Genomic DNA, 23,243 nt, shown 5'->3' on the forward strand with positions numbered 1-23,243 from the left:
ATTTCTCACTCATCGTCACAATATACTATAGCTGTCTCGGTCTGCTCGAGGATGTACTCAGTAGTCAATACCAGCACTGAGCAGGATCATCAACAAGCGATGCGGAAATGAACACCTGGCTCACTTTCTGTCTGATAGGGCCTGATCGTACTGAAGGTCACGGAGCTCCAGGCTCCTATTCCCAAAGCTGATGGCCACAACTTATTGCGACTGTCACACCATGTAAGAACATACTTCTTTCATGTGTGTGTAGAAGGTTTACTCGCAGTAAAAGTGTTGGCATAGTGCCCAAGCTGTTTACTTCCCCCATTCGTCCTTTCTTTCTTCCACCTAGGCATCAGTGGACTGCCGCCGATGTGAAAGTAGAAAATTGAGAAACAAACCTTTGAGGCGCATAACTCGCCGAGCCTGATTTAGCTGCTCGGGAATGTACACTTTTAGTTCTTACTATGCTTCTTTGAACTGTAAGCTCCTAGGTGTGAGCATCCCTAATTATATCCTTCTATAGTTCCCATTACGATCTGAAGGACTTATGAGCTCACTGATGTATGTCCACCGCAGCACGAAGCATGCATAACATGTCCCCACGATCCAGTCCTGCATCTGCCGATACTGACTTCCCGACCAATGAGTAAGTGAAAAGTTAGACTGGGCTATCCATAATACTTATGTACATAGGAATGTGATCGATGCGAATGTAGTGACCGAGGAACCTGCTGCGTCCATCAAGGTCGACCTTCATGAGAATATGTGAATGTCGAACGATCAGCATGGTATACTCGTCTGATTCTATTGTCTCAAAGGTCAAACACCCTGAAGCAGGCCCTGAACAATGGGATCGAGCCGAATAACATGACCGAGAATCCTGTGGTGTACATCGAAGGAAACCTTGCTAAGAACATGTGAGCGCCACAATCAGCACAGACACATTCAAGGTCTAACTGTGTGGTATCGAAGGGCAAACAGCCTTGAACAGATTCTGGATGTCCTCAAAGGATCAACTATTGCAGAAGAACGTGGAAAAGACGACAACTCAAAGTTCTGGGCGACATACAAGAAAGTTTCAACTGAGTATGACGACGATTTCCTCGGGCGTGCGAATGACGATATGGGCATTATTCTCACTTTTGTATGTTTGTTTCTATGTCTCTTAATGCAAATATAATGATCAGACTAGGCTGGTCTATTCTCAGCCGTCAACTCCACCTTCATCGTCGGGATGCAGCCTGATTCAGGAGATACTACCAATGTCCTGCTCCTCTATCTAATTCAGATCACTGTTAACGGCCCAAATTCTGTACCTGATATCAACACTCTTTCTTCATCCACAGGATATTCGTCTTCGACTGTCTGGGTGCAAACACTTGCCTATGCTAGCCTCGCATTCAGTGTCTTGGCCGCGTTCGGGGCAGTCTTGGGCAAACAGTGGCTGAACTCTTACAAGTCAGTTCGAGGACGAGGGACGCTCGAAGAGCGCGGAATAAAGAGGCAGATGAAGCTAGATGGAGTAGAATATTTCCGCTTGCAGACCGTCTTGCAGGTATTCCTGGTGCTGCTCCAGATTTCGCTCCTGCTCTTCGGCCTCTCGCTAAGCGCCAACATGTGGACTCAGCAGACCACGATATCCAGCGTCATCATCTGCACCACAGCTTTCGGCCTGCTCTTCTATGCGGGCACTGTTCTCGTGTCGGCGTTGCATCCAGACAGTCCCTTCCAGACACCAGGGTCAGAGTTATTTGTAACCATCTGCCAAAAAATTCTTCCAGACAAATCGACGTTGACTCGTAACATATTTGCTAAATCATCCGCTATTCGCTGGGTGCTGGAGACATCAACGAACCCTGAAATTGTCGAGGCTGCGGCTGCGATGATACCTTTCGTGCAGTGGTCGCCGAACCGTGATGCTTCAGCAGCCTTCGCACGTTTACGTGATATTTTCATGGGGTGTTGTGACAGGGAAGGGCTATATGTAAAGTATGGCAAAGCTCTGGCCCATCTTTGCATCCAGTCAGGTGAAAATCAACGAGGAGCTTCTGGTGTTTCTTTGGGATGATAAATTTCAGCCAACCCAAGGACAAAGTCGTTTCATTCGTGATGCGTTTATCGCCGGACAGGGCCGCCTATTATCAGCTCAAGAATCCACAGGAAGAGGACGTTCGACCGAAGCATCGAGCCGGTGTACGCACTGCTCTGAGAACAATGCTTGTTCACGGACGGTCCTATCAACTTTCACGTCCGGACGATGAACAATTGATTTGGCATGGTGATCTATGCTGGCATCACAGCGACGAGCGTGAGCCAAGGTGTGAAGAATTTGATTGGCTCATCGACTACCTGGCGGGTGATGCAGAGCATTGTACAGACAATGACACAGAAGGTGATGCTTTGCTTGTACTGAGCGCCATGCATGGACTAGGGAGCTCTGTCAAGCGACGGTCCTACATCAGCTCGCTTATTCGCTGTATGCACTCCACCAGACCTCCACGAGTCCGACATACCGCGCTCAGAGCTGTTTTTGAAGCTCGAGAAGAACTGGCTTCTATGACAAGTGCCTCGATGCCACCGGGTGTCGATGCACGACTTCTGAATGAGCTTTCCCGCTCTCTTTTAACTGCTGTACGTCCTAAGAACAGCCAGATAACCCACGACACTGGACCCGACGCCTCTTTCCACATCGATCGAGATTCTTGCTACATCCGCATCATCTGTGCCCTGATGAAGAACAACGAGTGGTATCAACGTCTGACCCGTGATGGCCATCTTGACCGGTGCATTTCTCTACTTGACGGATTGTATCAATATTGTCATTTGAATGCCGGATTCTACCTTCTTGTGATTTTCGGGCGCATCAAGTCCTCGGGCAAGGATCTTCCTTTCGGTCCTGCCCAGGAGAGGTGGCGGCGATTCATCACACACATATGGAACTTCGTGCAACGTTCCGTAAGTTTCAACGGCGATGTCGATGGAATACCAGCCTTCGTGGCAGCGACGAGGCTGAATTTGACAGCCGCGGATGATGGTGTTCCGTGGGAATGGTTGGCAGATCTCTCTACAAAGGTGCATGGAGCTTTGGTTAATTTGCGGCAGAGCCAAGCATACTATGTGGATCGTGGTATAGCCCAGGCTGCAATTAACGGTGCACTATCCTCTATTCAGGGCTTGGATGACGAGCTGAGTCGTATGGTGGAATAACAGAATACATTGCAAAAGGATAATCGAACTTCAGGATTGTGAAAGACATTTGTCCGTGGTGAAATACTTTTACGCATTTCTTACACATGTCGCAGTTCATTCCTATGTGTAGATTGATGCCTGGTCCATGAGATGGATGTCGTTTGATCACAAAATGGCTCCGGTATTTTTTTACTTGCCTTGTGTTCATTACAAGGGTGGATCAAACCCTCAAATCTGGTTGCAGCTCTGAATTTTTATCATATTCATGACTATTGAAAATCATTTCGACAGTACTTGAAACATCGTGCGTACGTTTCCGAAGATCCCTCTACTTCCTTTCTTGCTATGTGCTTGACTGTCATTGCTTGTACTGGCACTAGTGTGTAAACTTCTCACAAGAAACATTGACAGAGAACCATGCGCTCATCCTCATACTTCGGAAGACAGCGCAGATAGTTCTGCCTCAAAGATACCACCGCCCTGGGACCATCAGTCATATATACAGCATGCTTTGGCACCATATATGAACATGCTTCTGTGTCAAAATTGACGCCAGCACAGTGACTAAACAAGTTATATACTTCCGGTCACTGTTTCTCCATCGCTTCAGGCTGTAATTGTTGATCTAGTACTTCTGTGTGCCATTGAGAATCAAGAATGGTGTGGCAAGCTCATCCCTGGAGATGAGCGTCTCAGCAGATCTCGAACGCCGCCTCGAGGACTTGACTTTGCGGCGCCTCGTGTACTGTCACAACTGGATACAGAGCTTTGGTATCCGATAAGAACGTGCTTCTTTGATGCAATGCAAAGCGCCAACTATATATTTCCACCATTTCTCTCTCCCTACTTTCCTATCTCCCCCCAACCAAAAACATGGCAAGCGCATCATCACGACCCAGTTCACCACTTGTCGGCATCGACATTGTCCACAACACCTATGAACACAGGAATGCGATCGAGGTCGACCTTGTTAAGAATGGGTGAATGTCAATCAATTGGTGTGGTATGCTTGACATCTGACTCTATTGTCTCAAAGGTCAAGCACTCTGGGCCAGATCCGGAATGAACTCAAGCTGAATAGTGCAAACGAGGAGTGCGGAGGCCTGGCTAAGAATATGTAATCATCAATCAATCAGCACGATATACTTGGCGTCTAACCATATTGTCTCAAAGGTCAAACACCCTGGAGCAGACCTCGGACAATGGGACCAAGCCGAATAACGCGAACGAGAATCCTGCGGTGTCCATTGAAGGAAGCCTGACTAACATGTGAATGTCAACTTATCAACACGGTTCACTTGATGTCTAACCATATTTTCTCAAAGGTCAGACATGCTGGGGCAGATTCTCGAAGTCCTTAAAGGATCAACGATCGCAGAAGAACGCGGAAAAGATGACAGTTCAAAGTTTTGGGCGACGTACAAGAAAGTTTCGACTGAGTACGACGACGATTTCCTTGGGCGGGCCAATGACGACATGGGAATTATTCTGACTTTTGTACGTTTGTTTCTACGTCTCTCAATGCAAGTCTTACAGGCGTATTAGGCTGGTCTATTCTCAGCCGTCAACTCCACCTTCATCGTCGGAATGCAGCCTAATCCGGGAGATACTACCAATGTTCTCCTCCTGTATCTAATCCAGACAACTGTTAATGGCCCGAATTCCGTACCTGATATCAACACTCTTTCTTCATCCACGGGATATTCGTCTTCGACTGTCTGGGTGCAAACACTTGCCTATGCTAGCCTCGCATTCAGTGTCTTGGCCGCGTTCGGGGCAGTCTTGGGCAAACAGTGGCTGAACTCTTACAAGTCAGTTCGAGGACGAGGATCTCTCGAAGAGCGCGGCATAGAGAGGCAGATGAAGTTAGATGGAGTAGAATATTTCCGCTTGCAGACCGTCTTGCGGGCATTCCTGGTGCTGCTCCAGATTTCGCTCCTGCTCTTTGGCCTCTCGCTAAGCGCTCGCATGTGGACCCAGGAGACCACAATATCCAGTGTCATCATCTGCACTACAGCTTTCGGCATTCTGTTCTACGCGGGTACTATCCTTGTGTCGGTGTTGCGTCCGGACAGTCCTTTCCAGACACCAGCCTCAGAGCTATTTGTAGCTATCCGCCAAAAATTTCTTTCAGATAAATTCACATTCACTCCTAGCATATTTGCCAAATCATCCGCCATTCGCTGGATACTAGAGACATCGACGAACCCTGAAATTGTCAAAGCTGCAGCTGCGATTGTACCTTGCGTGCAATGGCCCCCGAACCTTGATGCTTCGGCAGCCTTTTCACGTTTACAGGATAATTTTAAGGCATGTCAGGACAGGGAAGAGCTATACGTAAAGTATGGCCAAGCCATAGCCTATCTTTGCATCCAGTCGGTGAAAATAAATCTGGAACCTCTGGAGTCGTGTTGGATTGCCTCAATTCCGAAAATCCAAAGTCGTTTCATTCGCGATGCATTCATGGCCGGACGTGCTGCCTACGATCAGCTCAAGAATACACAGGAAACGGACACTCAACTGAAGCACCGAGCCAGTGTACGTACCGCCCTAAGAACAATGCTTGTACACGGATGTACTCGCCGCCGATTTTCACGTCCAGACGATGAATGCTTGATTTGGGATAGTGAACTGTGCTGGTGTCACAGTGACGAGCGTGAGCCCAGCTGTGAAGAATTTGATTGGCTCGTCGATTACCTGGCGTATAATGCAGAGCATAGCACAGACGATGAAACACAAGGTGATGCTTTGCTAGCACTGAGCGCCATGCATGGATTAGGGAGCTCTTCCAAGCAACAGTCCTACATCAACTCGCTTATTCACTGTATGCAGTCCACCAGACCTCCACGAGTCCGGCATGCTGCGCTTAGAGCTACTTGTGAAGCTCGAGAAGAATTAGCTTCTATATCCAGTGCCTTGATGCCACAGGGTGTCGATGCACAACTCCTGGATGAGCTTTCCCGCGCTCTTTTAACTGCCGTACGTCCATATAATGACCGGACAATCCGCACTGGACCCGACGCCTCTTTACACCTTGATCGAGACTCTTGCTACCTCCGCCTCATCTATACCCTGACGAAGAACGATGAGTGGTGTCAACGTCTGACCCGTGATGGCCATCCCGACCGGTGCATTTTTATAGCTGACGTAGTCAATTGTTCTTCGGAATTCAATCTCCACCTTTCTGTGATCTTCGGGCGCATCAAGTCCTCAGGCGTGGATCTTCGTCTCAGTGTCGCTGAGTGGAGATGGCGGCTGCTCATCGCATTCACATGGAGCACATGGCGCATATCGGATGCTGTTGATGAAATACCAGCCATTGTGACAGCGACGAGGCTGAATTTGACAGCCTTGGATGATGGTCCCGAGGGGGAGTGGTTCGTAAATATCGTTACAGATGTGCATAAAACTTTGGTCGAATTGCAGCAGAAGCAAGCGCACCATGTGGACCGTGGTATAGCTCAGGCTACAATTGATGCTGCACTATCCTCTTTGCAGGGCTTGCACGCCGAGTTGAGTCTTATGGTTGAGCAATGGAATTCATCGCAAAGGAATGATGGAGCTTCACGATCATGAAGAACATGGGTCTGCAGCCAAGCACTTTTATTCCTATTCCTAGTTCTTTACTTCATGAGGCAGATGTCTCTAAAGTATTTCTTTTAGCTACCTTGTGATCATTGCAAATATATTTCTGCCTTGCCTGTCAATGAACAAGAAGTTTGTTCATTGAAGTCACTGGTGTGTTTCATGCTGCTATCATGTCAGATATCCTGAAAGAATGTGTGAGGTGTCAATGAAACTAATTTATTTGAATTACATGTTGAGCCAAATGTATATAGACTGCCATCTCAGGTATTAGAAATATTGGAAAGCGGCAAGCGCACTCGCAGCCAAGGCGCGTTAACGTCCTCGCATTGTCCTTTTGTTCGAACGTCCAGTGACATGTATGTTTTACTTATTTTCAACCTTGTTAACGTCTTTCTCATTGTACTTATGAAACACTATCGAGTTCTTGGGCCAGCGCCCCATTTTTTCCTTTTGTTGTGGTCTCAGATATGTATATGCTTGCACAAGAGCTCGTGCAGTATTTAGTTAGCTATGGATTCAGCCTTGCACCTCAGATGTTTGCCTTCGCACACAATGACTGAGGTGAGATACTTACATTTTCATATATTCACCTTTACTTACTTCCAGTAGAGAGTCTGTTTGTTACAGGTGAATATCACTAGATGTTTGCCTTCGCGCGCAACGACTGAGAGAGTCCATTTGTTACAGACCTGCACGATTGTATTAATCCTTTTAGGTTATGAGCCCTGAGCTCTGAAGGAGCTCAATGTCTCACGTTTTTAACTGCTAAATACACTATGTCTACCATGGTACCCATCACCACGGATACCCTGCCCTCTAACGTACCCAAACTTGACCTCAAAGGCATGAATTGGGCCATTTTTTCGCTTCGTTTTCAAATCGCCGTTGAAGTGAAAGACCTGTGGAAGCAGTTCGATGGGTCAAACCCCAAGCCTGTAGGGTCACCCATGCAAACCGGAGGCACTACTACAGTATCCCCTCCTGACCCTGTCGCACTAGCTCAATGGCAGAAATATGAGAACCTTGCCAAACACCTGCTTACCCAGCGCATTCCAGATTCAACCGTGTTACGTGTATGGAACTTGCCCAACGTTGTCGCAATGTGGAAGGAGATCGTGCATGAATACACCAAGAAGGGTGCTTATGCGCAGACAGACCTTCGCACAAAATTCCTGGAGTCGAAATGCCCCACTGGGGGCGACATACGCCAGTTCTTAGATGAACTCCGTGCTAAGCGTGATGAATTGTCAGCAGTAGGCGTCCAGATTGAAGAAAAAGACTACTGGTCCACAATCATTCAGTCCCTTCCAAATTATCTTGCCAGCTTCGCTTCTGGGCAACTTGCCACTGCACGCCTCTATTCCACTACCCAAACCATCACTCCTGATATCCTGATCTCCCTCATTATTGAGGAATCTGAACTGTTGCAGCAGAAAGGATACTTGAACGATGTGCACTCACATTGGTGCCAGAACCCATGGCGCTGATGAAGCAATGGCAGCCACAGAATCACCATCTCGTGGCCTGTACAGGCAGGGGAGGTAGCAAAGGATCCCATCATGGAGGAAGAGGTGGGGGTACCAGACCACGACCCCCGTGTTGGAACTGCAGCTCAAGGGAGCATTTCAAAGCCCAATGTCCTGAGCCGGACAAAAGTCAGTCCACAGGAACCAACCGCACCACACAAGGGTATGCCCATGCAGCTGCCGACTCTGATTCTGAGAGTGATGACGTCTTTGCTATTGATGAACTGTCAGATTTTGAGACTGAGAGTTCAGTACCAGACTTGCTCACCCTATCCTGAAACCTCCTACAACGACGATTCCCTCAGTGCTGTATCAGAAGACGATGATCGTTTCTCTGAAGTAGGGGAGGCTGCTGCCTCCTTAGATGATCCTGACTGGACTTCAATTGGAAGTCTCAGCGATAATGAGCAAACTGGGACTGATGGCAAAGTAGCCACCTGAAGCCAGTCCAAAGGCCAAAGGTGATGGACCTGTTGTTGAACTATATGACTCTAGCTCTACATGCCACATCTCCCCGTACAAAGAGCATTTCAACAGCATATCCCTGATCCCCCCAAAATCCTTCACAGCAGCGAATAAACAATCCTTTAATGCTGTCAGAACAGGAGAAATGGTCATTGAAGTCCCAAACTGGTGTTGAAGTATCCAAACTACGACTCACCGAAGTTCTCTACTTGCCTGAAGTTGGCTATACCCTCGTCTCCATTAGGGCGACTCGACAAGTTAGGATACTCAGCCACCTTTGAGAACGGACACTGCATCCTCTGTAATTCTGCTGAAGACGTCATTGGGCAAATACCTAAGACAGCGAGAGGGTTATACCATGTCGTCCACGACGAAGGCAGTGGAAGCGTACATGCTGCAGTAGAGACCATGACCATTATGGAATTGCACAGATGCATGGGGCACATTGCCCCCAGCGCCGCCTGTTGCCTTGCTGAGAATGGCCTTGTTTCTGGTATCAAGGTGGATATGTCGTCTGGGGAACCCATGTTCTGTGAGTCGTGTGTCTATGCAAAAGCCACCTGAAAACCCGTTATGAAAGTCCATGAAGGCGAGTGAGCTAGCAAGTTTGCTGGGGAGGTCCATACTGACCTTTGGGGACCCGCACCTGTCGCGACTCTTGGTGGCTGGAGATATTATATCAGCTTCACAGATGACAAAACACGGCTCACATACCTTCACCTTCTCCACCAGAAAAGCAACGCTTTCGATGCCTACAAGGAATTTGAGGCATGGTGCGAGGACTCAGCACAACGCGAAGGTCAAGACACTGCATTCTGACCGTGGAGGCGAGTACCTGGGAAAAGCTTTTAGCATGCATCTCAAAGCTGCCAGAATGAAACAAAAGCTCACTGTTCATGACATGCCACAGCACAATGGTGTTGCTGAACGACTCAACCGCACCCTATTTGAGAAGGTATGAGCAATGTTGCATGAGAGTGGCTTACCACGTACCCTCTGGGGAGAAGCCATGCGGCATGCAGTTTGGCTGAAAAACCGCACACCAACCAAGGCCCTCAATGGTGGCACACCTCTTGAGGCAGCCACCGGAAAGAAGCCCGATCTGAGCCATATTTGACCATGGGGTTCAAAGATTTGGGTCCACCTCGAAGCTGGAGATAAGCTCGGCGGACGTGTAGCTGAAGGAAGATGGGTTGGTCTCGATGACACTAGCAAAAATGGATGTCGAGTCTTCTGGCCTGACAGGTGCAAGGTAACCGTTGAGCGCAACGTGTATTGGAACCCTGCGGACAACACAACATTATCCTGCAAGGGGGAGGAAAGTGATCAGACTCCAAACGCAATGATACCATCGCAAGACTTACCTCCACAGCCCATCACCACACCATCTACTCCCAAGCCCATCGCCACACTATCTACTCCCAAGCCCATCACCCCACTTTCCAAAATCCCCGTCCTATCAAACTCGCCGACACTTGAAATGATTGTGAAACAAGTCAGAAGGCCAAGCCAAAAGGTCCTTGATATCATGAGTGCAAAAGGTACTGTCCCAAAAGGAATACAATTACCTACCCCAGAACCCATTGTGGAGGAAGGAGATATGTCGAAGGGAGAAGCTGCCACTGAGAAATTGATGGTAATTCTAGAATCAGAGGATGACCTTGCCAAATTAGTGTTAGCGCTAAGTGAGTTCACAGCTGACGCTGAAGCGTTAGAACCCACCACCTTAGCTGAGGTGAAGCGCTGTCCTGACTGGCCCCAATGGGAAGCTGGAATCTGTGAAGAACTAGCCACACTGAAGACCGCAGGGACCTGGAAGCTTGTTGATCCACCTCAGGGTGCAAACATCATAGGTTCGAAATGGGTCTTCCGTGCTAAAAAGGATGCAGCAGGAAATGTCGTGAGGCATAAGGCCTGACTAGTAGCCCAGAGTTACTCTCAAGTCCCAGGAGTGGATTATTTTGACACTTACACGCCTGTCGCCACCCTCGCAGTCTATCCGAACCGTCCTTGCACTTGCAGCTCAGCTAAACATGGAGATACATCAGATTGATATCAAAGGCGCTTATCTGAACGGAGAACTTACCAATGATGAAGTTGTTCATATGCAGTCAACCTCCTGGATTCGAATTGGCAGAGTACCCAACACAAGTATGTCACCTACAGAAAACTTTGTACATGGTTGAAACAAAGTGGAAGAAGATGGTATCAGAAGTTAGTGGAGATATTGGTGGATAAGATTGGACTTACGCAATGCAATGTCGACCAAGCTGTGTTTTTCTCACGCATTGCACCCAACGAACTTATTGTCATTGTAGTTCACATTGATGACTGCACTATCACAGCTTCCTCAATGGACCATATCACAAAGCTCAAAGACAAGATATGCGCTCACGTCGAAATTACGGACCTAGGAGAGCTTCACTGGTTACTAGGTATTAAGGTTACCCAGAACCACGACAATTGCACACTCTCCCTATCGCAAAAGGCATATCTTGAATCAATTATTCGTCGATTCAACTTTGAGGATCTGAAACCGGTATCTAACCCCATGGAGCCCAGTACAAAACTTCATTCTGGCCAATCACCAACTACTGGAGCTGAACACGCTGCCATGCACCATATCCCATACTACGAAGCTGTTGGATCACTCATGTATGCTTCTCTTAGTACCTGTCCTGACATTTCCTATGCAGTCACCACGGTATCTCATTTCTCAAGCAACCCCAGGACAAACACATTGGGATGCTGTGCATCAAATCTATCGCTACCTCCTAGGAACAGCAGACCTGAAGCTTACCTATGGAGGAGCAGAAAATATGTTGATTGGATATGCAGACGCCAACGGGAGTATGGGGGAGGATAGGAGGGCTATATCAGGATATGTGTTCCTAATAGATGGAGGAGCAGTCTCATGGTCATCGAAACATCAAGAAATTGTGTCACTTTCTACTACAGAGAGTGAGTATATCGCAGCGATGCATGCCATGAAGGAAGCACTGTGGTTGCATTCCTTCATCAGTCAACTTTTCGAACCATTCACTGAGCCTATCACTCTCTTTTCCGATAATCAATCAGCAATCACCTTAATGAAAGATCACCAATACCATGCTCACACAAAGCACATTGATGTGCATTTCCACTTTATCCGCTGGGTGATTGAAGAGGGGAAACTTAGACTTATTTTCTGCCCTACCATTGACATGATTGCCAATATGTTAACAAAGGCATTACCATCACCAAAGGCCAAGCACTTTGCAATGCAACTCGGACTGTGCGCAGCTTGAGGGAGGGTGTTGGAAAGCAGGCAAGCGCACTCGCAGCCAAGGCGCGTTAATGTCCTCGCATTGTCCTTTTGTTCGAACGTCCAGTGACACGTATGTTTTACTTATTTTCAACCTTGTTAATGTCTTTCTCATTGTACTTATGAAACACTATCGAGTTCTTGGGCCAGTGCCCCATTTTTTCCTTTTGTCATGGTCTCAGATATGTATATGCTTGCACAAGAGCTCGTGCAGTATTTAGTTAGCTATGGATTCAGCCTTGCACCTCAGATGTTTGCCTTCACGCACAACGACTGAGGTGAGATACTTACATTTTCATATATTCACCTTTACTTACTTCCAGTAGAGAGTCCATTTGTTACAGGTGAATATCACTAGACATTTGCCTTCGCGTGCAATGACTGAGAGAATCTGTTTGTTACAGACCCGCGCAATTGTATTAATCCTGTTAAGAAATACAGGCTAGCTATAGGTACAGAGCCAATGCATACAGCTGTCACAAAAAAACAATGAAATCTATCATGTTCATGCGCCAGAAGGAGACATTGGAAAACTCTGTATGTTCACCCTCATAAGTCTGGTAAATCAGGGGCCTGTATCAGCAAGCATACCACAACATACAAACTTCTGCTTACTCACCAAAATGAGTCTTTGGACCACCTCACCTTTTGGAAAATGCTTTCTTGACTTCTATCTGGATGAATGATGATAATAGGCACCAGAGAATTTGAGAGTCAATACTTTGACATGATGCCTACACCTGGCACACCAAAGGCTACACCCCAGGTTTGCATCACATTGATCAATCTCTCCAGCCCACAACATTGAGTCCAGGTGGAACAGAGCAATTAAATGCTCAAGTGTTGTAGTGACTTTGCTAGCAATAAGCTTGACAATGACAGATAGCTATGATACACACAATGAGAAAATGACGACATGATGACCATGTGCCTTGCATTCCAGATTGCTCTCAATACACAAGTCTTGAATCTGGTGCATAAGACCATGCGTGCCTTCTTGAACAAGTTCATTATCACTTTGCTAGGTCATGCTTTAATATTTGTAGAGTTCCTTGCAGCAGATATTGGTCACTCACCTAAATCATCTGGACCATTGAGATCTAGGGCAAGTAGCATAGAATCAAGAGAGACCCCTGAGAACATAAGGTGGAAATATTTTTTACAGACCAAGTAAGTCAGGCAATGATGAGAACTTACAATGCTTCAACTTGTCCCTGTCCTGCACCACTTTCTAGCCCTAGTAATGGACATGACTAGTGCCTTCATCTAGACCAGATGAAAGAATATCCTCTTCATTGTGTCTAGCATTCCACCTGGTTTGATGGTGCAGAAAAAAAAGAGGATATGGATGTAGCTAATTCTTTGAATGCACCAAATGTTCATTTCAATGGGTAACCTTGTCCATCATGTGTGCCTGCTGCATTTTCACTCACTGGGAACATGAGAGTGATGTCAGTGGTAGGAGGGTGAGTGATGCGGAAGGAGGATAGGATGATACAAGAGATGAGAGCATGGATAATAGGAGTGGGGAGGGGCCTGACTGTAGGGACTGTTTGAGTACCAAGCATATAGTGGCTCAAAAAACTGTCCACATGTTTTGACATTTTTCACTATCTATGATATTGTGTGAGAACGAACAAATGGCTCAAGGACATGCTTATACCACATTGTAGTATGGCTTCAGGGCTTTCATTTGAGCCCTACGCCGTGGGAATCTGTGGAGATATGGTGGAGATACAAGGCTCACAAAATGGTGACTCATGTGGACAGTTTTTTGAGCACATATTAAAACTATATAAATCATCATTTATGACACCATAGCAATCATGCCACCATTAAATAAATTATAAAGTGGTGTCATTATGTCATTTTAAAACCATATCTAACTATACAAACCAAAATTTTTCATATGTCATGGTTATATTCACCATGAAAGCCACCCCCCCTGCTCAAAGGGATAATATCCTCTCTCTTTCCTATTCTGGCCTCTCTGCTTGTCAAATTTCCTCTAGAACTGGAGTATGCAAGTCCACTGTGGCCAAGTTCATCAAAGAAAGTCACACAGACAAGGAAAACTTCTGTGAAGGGTGTCCATCCAAGCTCACCTCTACTGATAGGAGAGCTATTATTCAACATATCACTATAGGAAAGGCTGATAATGCTGTCCAGGTCACCTATTACATCAATTCCACCATCACATTCCCTGTCTCTTCACACACTGTGAGAAACATTCTCAAGACAGCTCATCTCAGGTCAGTAACAAGGAAGAAAAGGCTCTCCTCTCTATCACACATATGCAGAGAGGACTAGCACCCTTCTTTTTTCACATATATACCTTGCCATCTGACCCAATCCTATTTATTGTGGTCTTATATGATCATATAACATGCTTCCAGTCCATGTAATCCAATTCTGATGGGCTAAGGCAAAGGTTAGTCATCTCTGTTTATGTGTGATGGAGAGGAGATGCTTTTTTCTTTGTCACTGACCTGAGATGAGCTGTCTTGAGAATGTTTCTCACAGCAAAAACATATGGACAGTTTTTTGAGCCACTGTACATCCATGTATTGTATAAAGAAATATAAAACAAAAACGAATGAAAACCATGCAAGTCAAATAGAAAGTACCTAAAGAATGCCATAGCCTTCTTCAATGAGTATGTTGTCATCAAGCACCTCACTGTACTCAGCTATTATTGTGTCCTCGTCATTGTCCTTGTCCTCATCATCATCACTGTCATCACTGTCATCACCCTCTTCAATATCCCCCTCATCCAGTTCCTTGTCACTACTGTCTTTGTCCTCCATTTCCATATCTTTGTCAGCTTCACCATCCAAGTCTTTGGCAACATGTCCCTTGTTGTGATAACAGGTGAGTTAATGATGAGAGAGGGAGCTAGAGGACAAAGGTATGCTACAGTTTTGGTCAGCTAACACTGACATACATGTTTTTAGGTACTCACATCTCAGTTTCAACTAGAACTGAGATGTGTGTGTCTGATGAGTGCTTGGTTTTATACTAGGTAAGTAAGGAATGCAAAGGAGAAGTTTTCTGACATATATATAATGCAGGGCACAAGCTGACATCATCTGGGTGTAGCCTATTGGCCTGTCTGGTTCATGCACTTGGACTTCTCTCTCCCACCCATACCTATCAGGTTGGATCCTTCGGCTTCATCAATCTCTCTCTCTTTGGATCACTTGGACTTTAACATCCCTTGTGCTGCAAAACATTGTCCCACCCTCGCATGCCCTTGTGACCAATGGCACCACCTCAAAATCGCATGAACATGTCTCTGTCCATGAACCTAGTAAACAGTATATACATCATTAGTAGTTGGTAGACAGTTAAATTCAAAAATATGCCTACATATTCACATAATAACAATACCAATCTGGGTCTTCCTCATGTTGTGCAATCATTGGATCAAGAAGTTGTTTAAAATGGCCGTAAGTGAATCCTGGGATTATATGCACCCCTCTGTTGATGCACTCCAGATCAAGAAATCCAAATGCATCAGGGTTTTCATCCTCAAAGAATTTGAGGCATTGGAGCCTCTTCATACTGAACCCAAAGGGAATATTGTCACACTTGAACCATTGAATGAAGAGGAAATCCATATGCTTTGGACGGGACTGTATTGCATCTGGGTTTTCATAGTATTCTACATTCACATGGAAAATTTTGATGAGACAGGCATACCAGTAGGGATGAGTGTGATCATCCTCGTGTGACATCACCTTGAGATCAGCACAAGTGCGGGGATTGATTGAGTCTTGCTCACATCAAATATCATAGGTAGTGTAGTTGATATGAAGGATGCTGTGTTCGAAGAGCTTGTTGTCTGTGATAAGAACTGACTTCTGCTCTGCATTAGTAAAGTTGTACTCATTGCCTTCATATACAAGCCCTCAAAGATGTGCATATAAGTGGTCTTTGAGATGAGGAATAAAGTTCTGTTTCATATCATGAGATACAACTTTGAATATGAATGAGGAGCATGTACCTTGACAGCCAGATCATCCCCAAGCTCACCCAACCATGCTGTGAGGTCATAAGTTGAACAAGCAGACTTTGCAATGTGGTAATGGTTGGAAGGTGAGGTCCACACATGACGAGGTCTATTGGTACCCTGTTGGGCAGAAAACTGTGCCTGAGCATTGATTACCTTTGTATAAAGTTGTTTGATGGCATTTTGATTTGTGATGCTTGTATTTGTAGTTGCTTTTGTTTTTGAAGTATGAGGGTAATGTCGTTTGAGATGTTGGTGCTGTAGTTTTCCTTGTTCCTTAAGTGCATGAAATTTATAAGTCTGGATGTTTAATTTCTTTACCTTGTGATGCAAAGTACCTCCTTTCTCCTTAGCTAATACACCTTGCTTTGTGGCCAGTGCAGTTTGTCAGCACCCTTGAGCCACGTGTTCATGAGGTAATTCTGTTGTGTAGTAGTGTTCGCAAGTTGTCTGTTTGAACTTTTGAACACTGTTGCCAAGGACTAATGTAGCTCCATCAAAAAAATTCAGAGTGTCTTCGGTGTGGAGATGGAGCTTCGCATAAGCTTGCCAAGTAGCAAGGTCAAACAGGAGGTCCAGGATGATGTTGTTGTGATGGTCATCCAGGAGCAACCCTTCAAAGACTGGTATCACACACTGAAATTAAAATCAGGTATGAAATCATATTTGAAATGAATTAAAACCCACCTGCAACAAATCTTCAAAATCTTGAGCTGTGAGGCACTCCATTGCAGAAGTGTTCTTGTGGAAAAAATGGATTGTACCCCTGCTGAATGTCAGAACATGACAGTACCTGTAGTAGATATGTAGTCAGTAATACAAAAAGCATACCATTAAATGATGTACCTCCAGTTCAACTCTTGTATCATGACACCCCCAGCAGCATGCATGATGTGCAACAAGTAAGTGAAGATAGCCTTCCACACACCAAGCTCAAATTTGTGCAGCATGTCCACCATGAGTATTAGAAAGAATCCAAAGGCAAAAAGATGATCCAAAAAGGTGTTCTGTATCCCATTAGCAACAATTTAAATATAATGTAAAGCACTCACATGTGTAGGGACAAGGGACTCGGAATTAAGGATAGATTTGACTCACTCACTGTCCACTAGCACACCACATTTGAAAATAAGTTTGCATGCCTTTTCAATGTTGGTATGGTGAGCCTTGTCATCAACATGTTGGAGTGACATGCAATTGTGCATATCACATTCTGTACCCATCTCAGATACATTGGCCTTCTTGATAAGGCAGTGTGGACACAGACATTGGCCAAGAAATTTGATACCAGCAAGCAAGATCCTGAAAAGACATCAATCTAAGAAGTGCATGACTAGAAAAACTTACTTCTCTGGATAATCAGCCAAGTAGGTGAAAAAATGTGGAAACACCCTGCAAGTGATTCCATCTCCACAATGGATCATGATCCCATGCTTGTAAGCCTGCATAAAGTCATCATCAAGAAGGAGCTTCCAGATTGCTTGCATAAGCTCCCACTTGCAGTGTGTGTGCACTTCCACTAAAGACACATCCCCAAAGGCCTGAATGTATGAATCTTAAAAATCATCTGGAATCTAAATGTTCTGTCAATGAGGTGCAAGAGATGCATGGGATTTGAAAAAGACTCACTGAAGGAATGTATGCAACATGATGGCATGTGGAAGCTGTTGGTTTTCCATGTGTATACTTAGATTCATTACTAAAAAATAGATAGAATGGCCAGAGTGATGCATCCCTGAAGTCAGAAAGGTGAGTCAAATCAGAATACATCATGAGTGATGTGACAACATGTTCAAGGTTGTTGTCTGCTGCACAGGGAAGGGAGTTAATCTCAGTGTGGGCCTCTAGCATTGCAGGGGAAGAATATGCCTCCAAACAGACCTTGATACTTTGCTCATCTGAGACTTTCCACATCTGACGAAATGGTGTCATATGGAATGCTGTCACTGCACCATTTTCAAAAACTTCTGTTATGATTTTGGTCAAAGATTGATGGTGCACACCTGGGATTTTGAGCTTAGGGGCATCATCTTCAAATGGGCATTTCCTTTTTTCTTTAGAAGGTGAATATAGACAGACGACTCCTTCTATCTGTCACTGGTGCTGAAGGGGTTGGATTGGTCCTCAAGGTACCTTGCAACAAGCTTTTTCTCCTGAGTGACATTGAAATGCCATACATCATTTTGGTTGTAAGCATTGTCATTGAGGAAAGTAGTAAGTTGCTGCAAAGTAGCATCAGAAATTGAGTTGGGATTGGAATATTGCCAGCACAGAAGTAGACCAGCAGTTGGACTACTAAATGCAAAGTATAGGTTCTCAGGAGTGACAGACAATGGGAGGGAGGGGACCAGTGAGTAGTTGAGAAGAGTTGTCCCTTGGATCTTCATAAGTCTGCAACATTGGCATGTCACATACAGTATCAAGGGTAGTACCAGTGTGAGTAACACAACTTGGCTAGATACTTGGTAAAGTACCTAGCCAATATGTTGGGTCTAAAGTGCTGTACCTAGCTGCTATTCAACCCACAAGGGTTTCTTAACTAAACTCAGAGCTCAGAGAGGAGAGAAATCACCATAAAACTGCTAGTCTCAGACTACAGGTCAAAAGTAAAGATAAGAGGTGATAGATAGATAGATGCTTATATAAGCTGCAAAAATGCGAACATAAGCTAAAGAAAGTGGGGGTAGGTGAAGGTAAGGAAAGTAAGTAAATCTAAGCCCAAGGAAAACTTGACTATCACACTGGTCTGTGGAAATAGAGTAGGACAAGTAGGATACACTTGGTACAAACCTATTGTGTCTGGTTCTGTCATAAAAGGGATTGGTTCTTTACTGATAGAGTCTTCAGACATGACCTGGTCATTGGCCCAAACTACCTCATCATTGTTGGGTATCTCTGAGCCAGGAATGAAGTTGTTGCATTGTTTGGGCATGCGAATAGTGCACCCAGAATGTTTGGAGCACATGGGAGCTACACTTGGCTCAGGTAATGGCAGGGAATGTGTAGGGGACTGGAAACATCACTCAAGTCAGTTGAGAGCAATAAAAATGAATATCATACCTGAATATTATGCCAGTCGGCATCCACATCACCCATATCTTGGGAGGATCATCAATTTCTTGGGAGGGATATGCAACATTGGCTCCCTCCTCATCTTCATCCAAACACTTGGTGTAGTAGTTAATTTTCCTCTTTTTCTGCCTCATCTTCTTAGCATGCAGGTGAGATTTGCTGACCTGTTTGATAAAATTATTGTAAAGGTTGCACAGCACTTCATGTGTGCTCAAGCCCTTCTGGTTGTTGAATGCCCTCTCACAACCAAGACAACTGAGTTTGTCCATGGAAAGGGTATGGCCAGGAAAATGGGGAGGGAACAGGTGAGGAACAGGTTATTGATTTAAACTGTATCTAATATACAAGCAGTACTTATCAATGCCAGAACACTTTGTAGGGTGGCACATCTAAAATGACTGGCAGGAATGGCAGACTGGTGGGGGCACACCTCACACCAGGGCATTTGCACACCCTGAGGTGCATTAGGGACAGGATCCCTTAGACTAGAAAATATTGTCCTCCTTAGAGTACAACTCTCCATAGGACATTAAAATTGAATAAAAATAAAAAAAAAGCCGGAACAACTACCAAGAAGAATCACCAGAACACACCTCAGAAATCCTCCACAGTTGTCCTGTGAATTGTTGGAACATTTAACACTGGTCTTGTTTTGTTGGGGTAGAAGCTTCACCAGAGAAAGTGTATGAGGAGGAAGTTGCAGGGAAAGAACTGGGGAGCATCAATGCTGAAAGTGAACTGACATTCTGGGAAGCCTCTCAGGAGCATTTGCCTTTAACAGCTTGTTGATGAATGAGGTCAGTGTAAGCATACCATTTAAGTCTGGTACTGTAAGAAATTCAATAGTGCTGTGTAAACCAGCTCATTCCAAATACCACTGATAAGCGATGAATAGTGTCTTTGGGGCTTGAAGATAGGAAGACAGGTGTTGTGTTGAAGACAATGGGAGGCGATAGCAGTGAGGTGACAAGATTAGTAGTTGAGTAATAGTAAGTGGGGATGAAAAAGGAATAGTCATTGCCTAGCACAGCAAGTCTCAAGTCACACTGCAATATGTGAAAGGTAACCCTACAGCATGCATCCAGCAAGTCCTCTACTGAACATCAACATTTCTGGTTCAGTGTTGAAGCTCTTCAACTCTGAGATCAGTGAAGCTTGGACTGCAGTATGTGGAGCCTCTTCCGGAACACAACTTGCAAGTCCTGGAGGTGCTGTTCTACCTCACATTTGGCAAGTGTCTCAAGCAAGAAAGGCTGCCTGGGAGGGATAGCATTGAGAGCCTCTCCAAGGTGATGCAACACAGGGAGTGGAACTTCATAAATCCAGGCTTCCCATTTTTCTAGACAGACATCTCATGCTCTGCATGACTCTGCATGATAGATTCCACTCACCTGAAGACTCATATAGCTGCGGGAAACATATAAAGAGAACAGAATGAGGACACTGACAGTGGTTGTAAGAATGGATGTGGAGCTAAGCTGCTTGACATCATATGCAACAAGGAGAGTATGGGAGAAAAGTGCATGGTTGATGGTATAGGAGGTGACCACATGGTTGATGGGATAAGTACCATGTGAGATGACTCCTCTCAGGGCAGTGATATCTGCAGATGGTGCATTGCATCATGGATACAGTTTCATAGTTCCTGCACTTGCTTGGGTTTGTAGGTGTTGTAGCCCATGGACCAGCACAGGGTCTTAATGCATGTCTCCATAATACAAAGAGAATGGAGTGAGGATGAGCTTTGCAGATGCCCAATGGTGGCACAAACTGAATATACAACAAGAAGTTCAAACTTTCCATTTTGAAAGTCACATGATTTTATCTGGCAATGAACAAAGCCTCAACAATGTGTCAACCTTTGCAGTGTGCTCATGGTAGTACAAGAAATACAAATTGAATTCTGCTATAGTATTACATCATGTAGAGCATGTCAGTAACTGATGCAAAGTGAAATGAAGGTGTAACAAAATGAAAGCAGGACAAAGTGCTGCAAAGGATTGGTAATAACACAATGAGATGAGATGCAAAAATACTATGTAGTTTTGTCAATGGCTACTATATCAACAGGTGTGATCTTAAGGTTCTCAAAAGCTGAGATTGGCCATGAAGAAACATCTTGGTAGCCATGAGGCTAGCGGGGGGGCCAAATGGAATCTGCATCTCCAAAGAAGTGACTATTACTGAGCTTGCATTTTTCAAAGGTAAAGTCCTTTCTGACTCTGGTGAGCTTCACTGGAGTTGTGGTGAAGAGATTTGGATCATCCCTGCATCAATATCAGACAAAATGAATTAAACACTAGCAAAAAAAACATACTTGATCTTGGGGGTTGTCTCATTGGAGACAAATGTCCCATCCTGGTCATCTTTTGTGCTAGATGAAGAGCTAAGATAGAATGTGAGTCTGTACACTAATGAGCAAAAAAAAATGTATCATACATCTTGCAAGCCTTCAATTCTGAGTCCTCCATATTGCTTTCCTCATCTTCAATATACAGTGGCTCAAAAAACTGTCTGCATGTTTTTGCAAATTTTACTATTTATAATATTGTGTGAGAATACATAAAGACCTCAGTGACATGCTGATACCACCATTAAATAAATTATAAAATGGTGTCATTATGTCATTTTAAAACCATATCTAACTATACAAACCAAATTTTTTCATATGTCATGGTTATATTCACCATGAAAGCCACCCCCCCTGCTCAAAGGGATAATATCCTCTCTCTTTCCTATTCTGGCCTCTCTGCTTGTCAAATTTCCTCTAGAACTGGAGTATACAAGTCTACTGTGGCCAAGTTCATCAAAGAAAGTCACACAGACAAGGAAAACTTCTGTGAAGGGTGTCCATCCAAGCTCACCTCTACTGATAGGAGGGCTATGATTCAACATATCACTACAGGAAAGGCTAATAATGCTATCCAGGCCACCTATTACATCAATTCTACCATCACATCCCCTGTCTCTTCACACACTGTGAGAAACATTCTCAAGACAGCTCATCTCAGGTCAGTGACAAAGAAAAAAGCATCTCCTCTCTATGACACATAAACAGAGATGACTAACCTTTGCCTTAGCCCATCAGAATTGGATTACATGGACTGGAAGCATGTTATATGGTCATATAAGACCAAAATAAATAGAATTAGGTCAGATGGCAAGGTATATATGTGGAAAAAAAAGGTGCTAGTCCTCTCTGCATATGTGTGATAGAGAGGAGAGCCTTTTTTCTTTGTCACTGACCTGAGATGAGCTGTCTTGAGAATGTTTCTCACAATGTGTGAAGAGACAGGGGATGTGATGGTGGAATTGATGTAATAGGTGGCCTGGATAGCATTATCAGCCTTTCCTGTAGTGATATGTTGAATAATAGCCCTCCTATCAGTAGAGGTGAGCTTGGATGTTCTGGGGCTAGAGCAAGTCTCAGCAAGAGTTAAAGATAACAATGCTAACATTTTATTTACCTAGAGTAAGTCTAAGGTATATGTTAGTTAATGTAGAGTATGAACAATAAATATGATGCATACCTCAGCAAGAGTTAAAGATAACAATGCTGAGGTATAATGCTATGAGCTGATGCATATAAGTAGTTTACACAAGGAAGCAAGGAAGTAGTCAGAGCCAATGCTACTGGTAAGACAATGCATGGTATCAAAGGTGCAAGATACGATAAGTGAACAAGAAAAGAAAAGGAAGTTACAAGGTCAATCCCTTGGACCATTGTCCCACACTCTCCTTCCAACACACCCCCTCACCTAGACACCAACTGGAGACTAGTGGCATGTTTGAGGAAGAGCAGATGAGCGAGTGCCTTGGTCAAGATATCAGCAGTGTTGTTGTGAGACAGAAGCCACTTGGGAAGGAAGATACCATTCTCAATATGCTCATGAATAAAATGATACTGCACATCAATGTGCTTTGAGTGTGCATGGTGTTTGGCCTCCTTTGAGAGTGAGATAGTGCCAGTGTTATCCATGTAGATGGTAATAGGAAGGGTGACTGGCAGGTGGAGCTCCTCAAAGAGCAATTTGAGCCAAAGGCCCTCCTGAATAACATGAGTGATAGCCATGTATTTGGCTTCTGTAGATGACAATGCATG

At 44.8% G+C, this 23,243-nt stretch overlaps 5 protein-coding genes across 5 annotated transcripts; 4 read left to right on the forward strand and 1 right to left on the reverse strand.

Annotated features, from left to right (window-relative positions):
• Positions 1-1,021: 1,021 nt before the first annotated feature.
• BJ212DRAFT_1199379 (uncharacterized protein) lies at positions 1,022-1,429 on the forward strand (the record flags this gene model as incomplete). The annotated part of the gene is made up of 2 exons (XM_041329047.1): positions 1,022-1,129; positions 1,178-1,429. Coding segments are annotated over 2 exons (360 nt in total), but the record flags the coding sequence as incomplete, so codon positions are not given.
• Positions 1,430-1,659: 230 nt separating this feature from the next.
• Positions 1,660-3,232, forward strand: BJ212DRAFT_868562 (uncharacterized protein). The gene has a single exon (XM_041344242.1). It carries the CDS (start codon positions 2,050-2,052, stop codon positions 3,190-3,192), a length of 1,143 nt encoding a protein of 380 aa, XP_041187253.1. The 5' UTR covers positions 1,660-2,049; the 3' UTR covers positions 3,193-3,232.
• Positions 3,233-4,506: 1,274 nt separating this feature from the next.
• BJ212DRAFT_1283701 (uncharacterized protein) lies at positions 4,507-4,719 on the forward strand (the record flags this gene model as incomplete). Its single annotated transcript, XM_041331776.1, has 1 exon — positions 4,507-4,719. The coding sequence occupies one exon, from the start codon at positions 4,507-4,509 to the stop codon at positions 4,717-4,719; it is 213 nt and encodes a 70-aa protein (XP_041187254.1).
• BJ212DRAFT_868580 (uncharacterized protein) lies at positions 4,697-6,892 on the forward strand. Its single transcript, XM_041344243.1, has one exon. The coding sequence runs from the start codon at positions 4,762-4,764 to the stop codon at positions 6,748-6,750; it is 1,989 nt and encodes a 662-aa protein (XP_041187255.1). The 5' UTR covers positions 4,697-4,761; the 3' UTR covers positions 6,751-6,892.
• A 14,383-nt stretch (positions 6,893-21,275) lies between these two features.
• BJ212DRAFT_1486392 (uncharacterized protein) lies at positions 21,276-21,612 on the reverse strand (the record flags this gene model as incomplete). Its single annotated transcript, XM_041341113.1, has 3 exons — positions 21,276-21,408; positions 21,459-21,527; positions 21,581-21,612. 3 exons carry the CDS (start codon positions 21,610-21,612, stop codon positions 21,276-21,278), a joined length of 234 nt encoding a protein of 77 aa, XP_041187256.1.
• Between the last annotated feature and the right edge of the window lie 1,631 nt (positions 21,613-23,243).

The sequence above is a fragment of the Suillus subaureus genome (assembly GCF_016647635.1).
Source record: "Suillus subaureus strain MN1 chromosome Unknown BJ212scaffold_53, whole genome shotgun sequence".
In the NCBI taxonomy this organism is placed as follows: domain Eukaryota; kingdom Fungi; phylum Basidiomycota; class Agaricomycetes; order Boletales; family Suillaceae; genus Suillus; species Suillus subaureus.

What these genes read in the sequence shown, in the direction of transcription:
- BJ212DRAFT_868562 (XM_041344242.1), top strand. Translation starts at nt 2,050, where the DNA reads ATGATAAATTTCAGCCAACCCAAGGACAAAGTCGTTTCATTCGTGATG.
- BJ212DRAFT_868580 (XM_041344243.1), top strand. Translation starts at nt 4,762, where the DNA reads ATGCAGCCTAATCCGGGAGATACTACCAATGTTCTCCTCCTGTATCTA.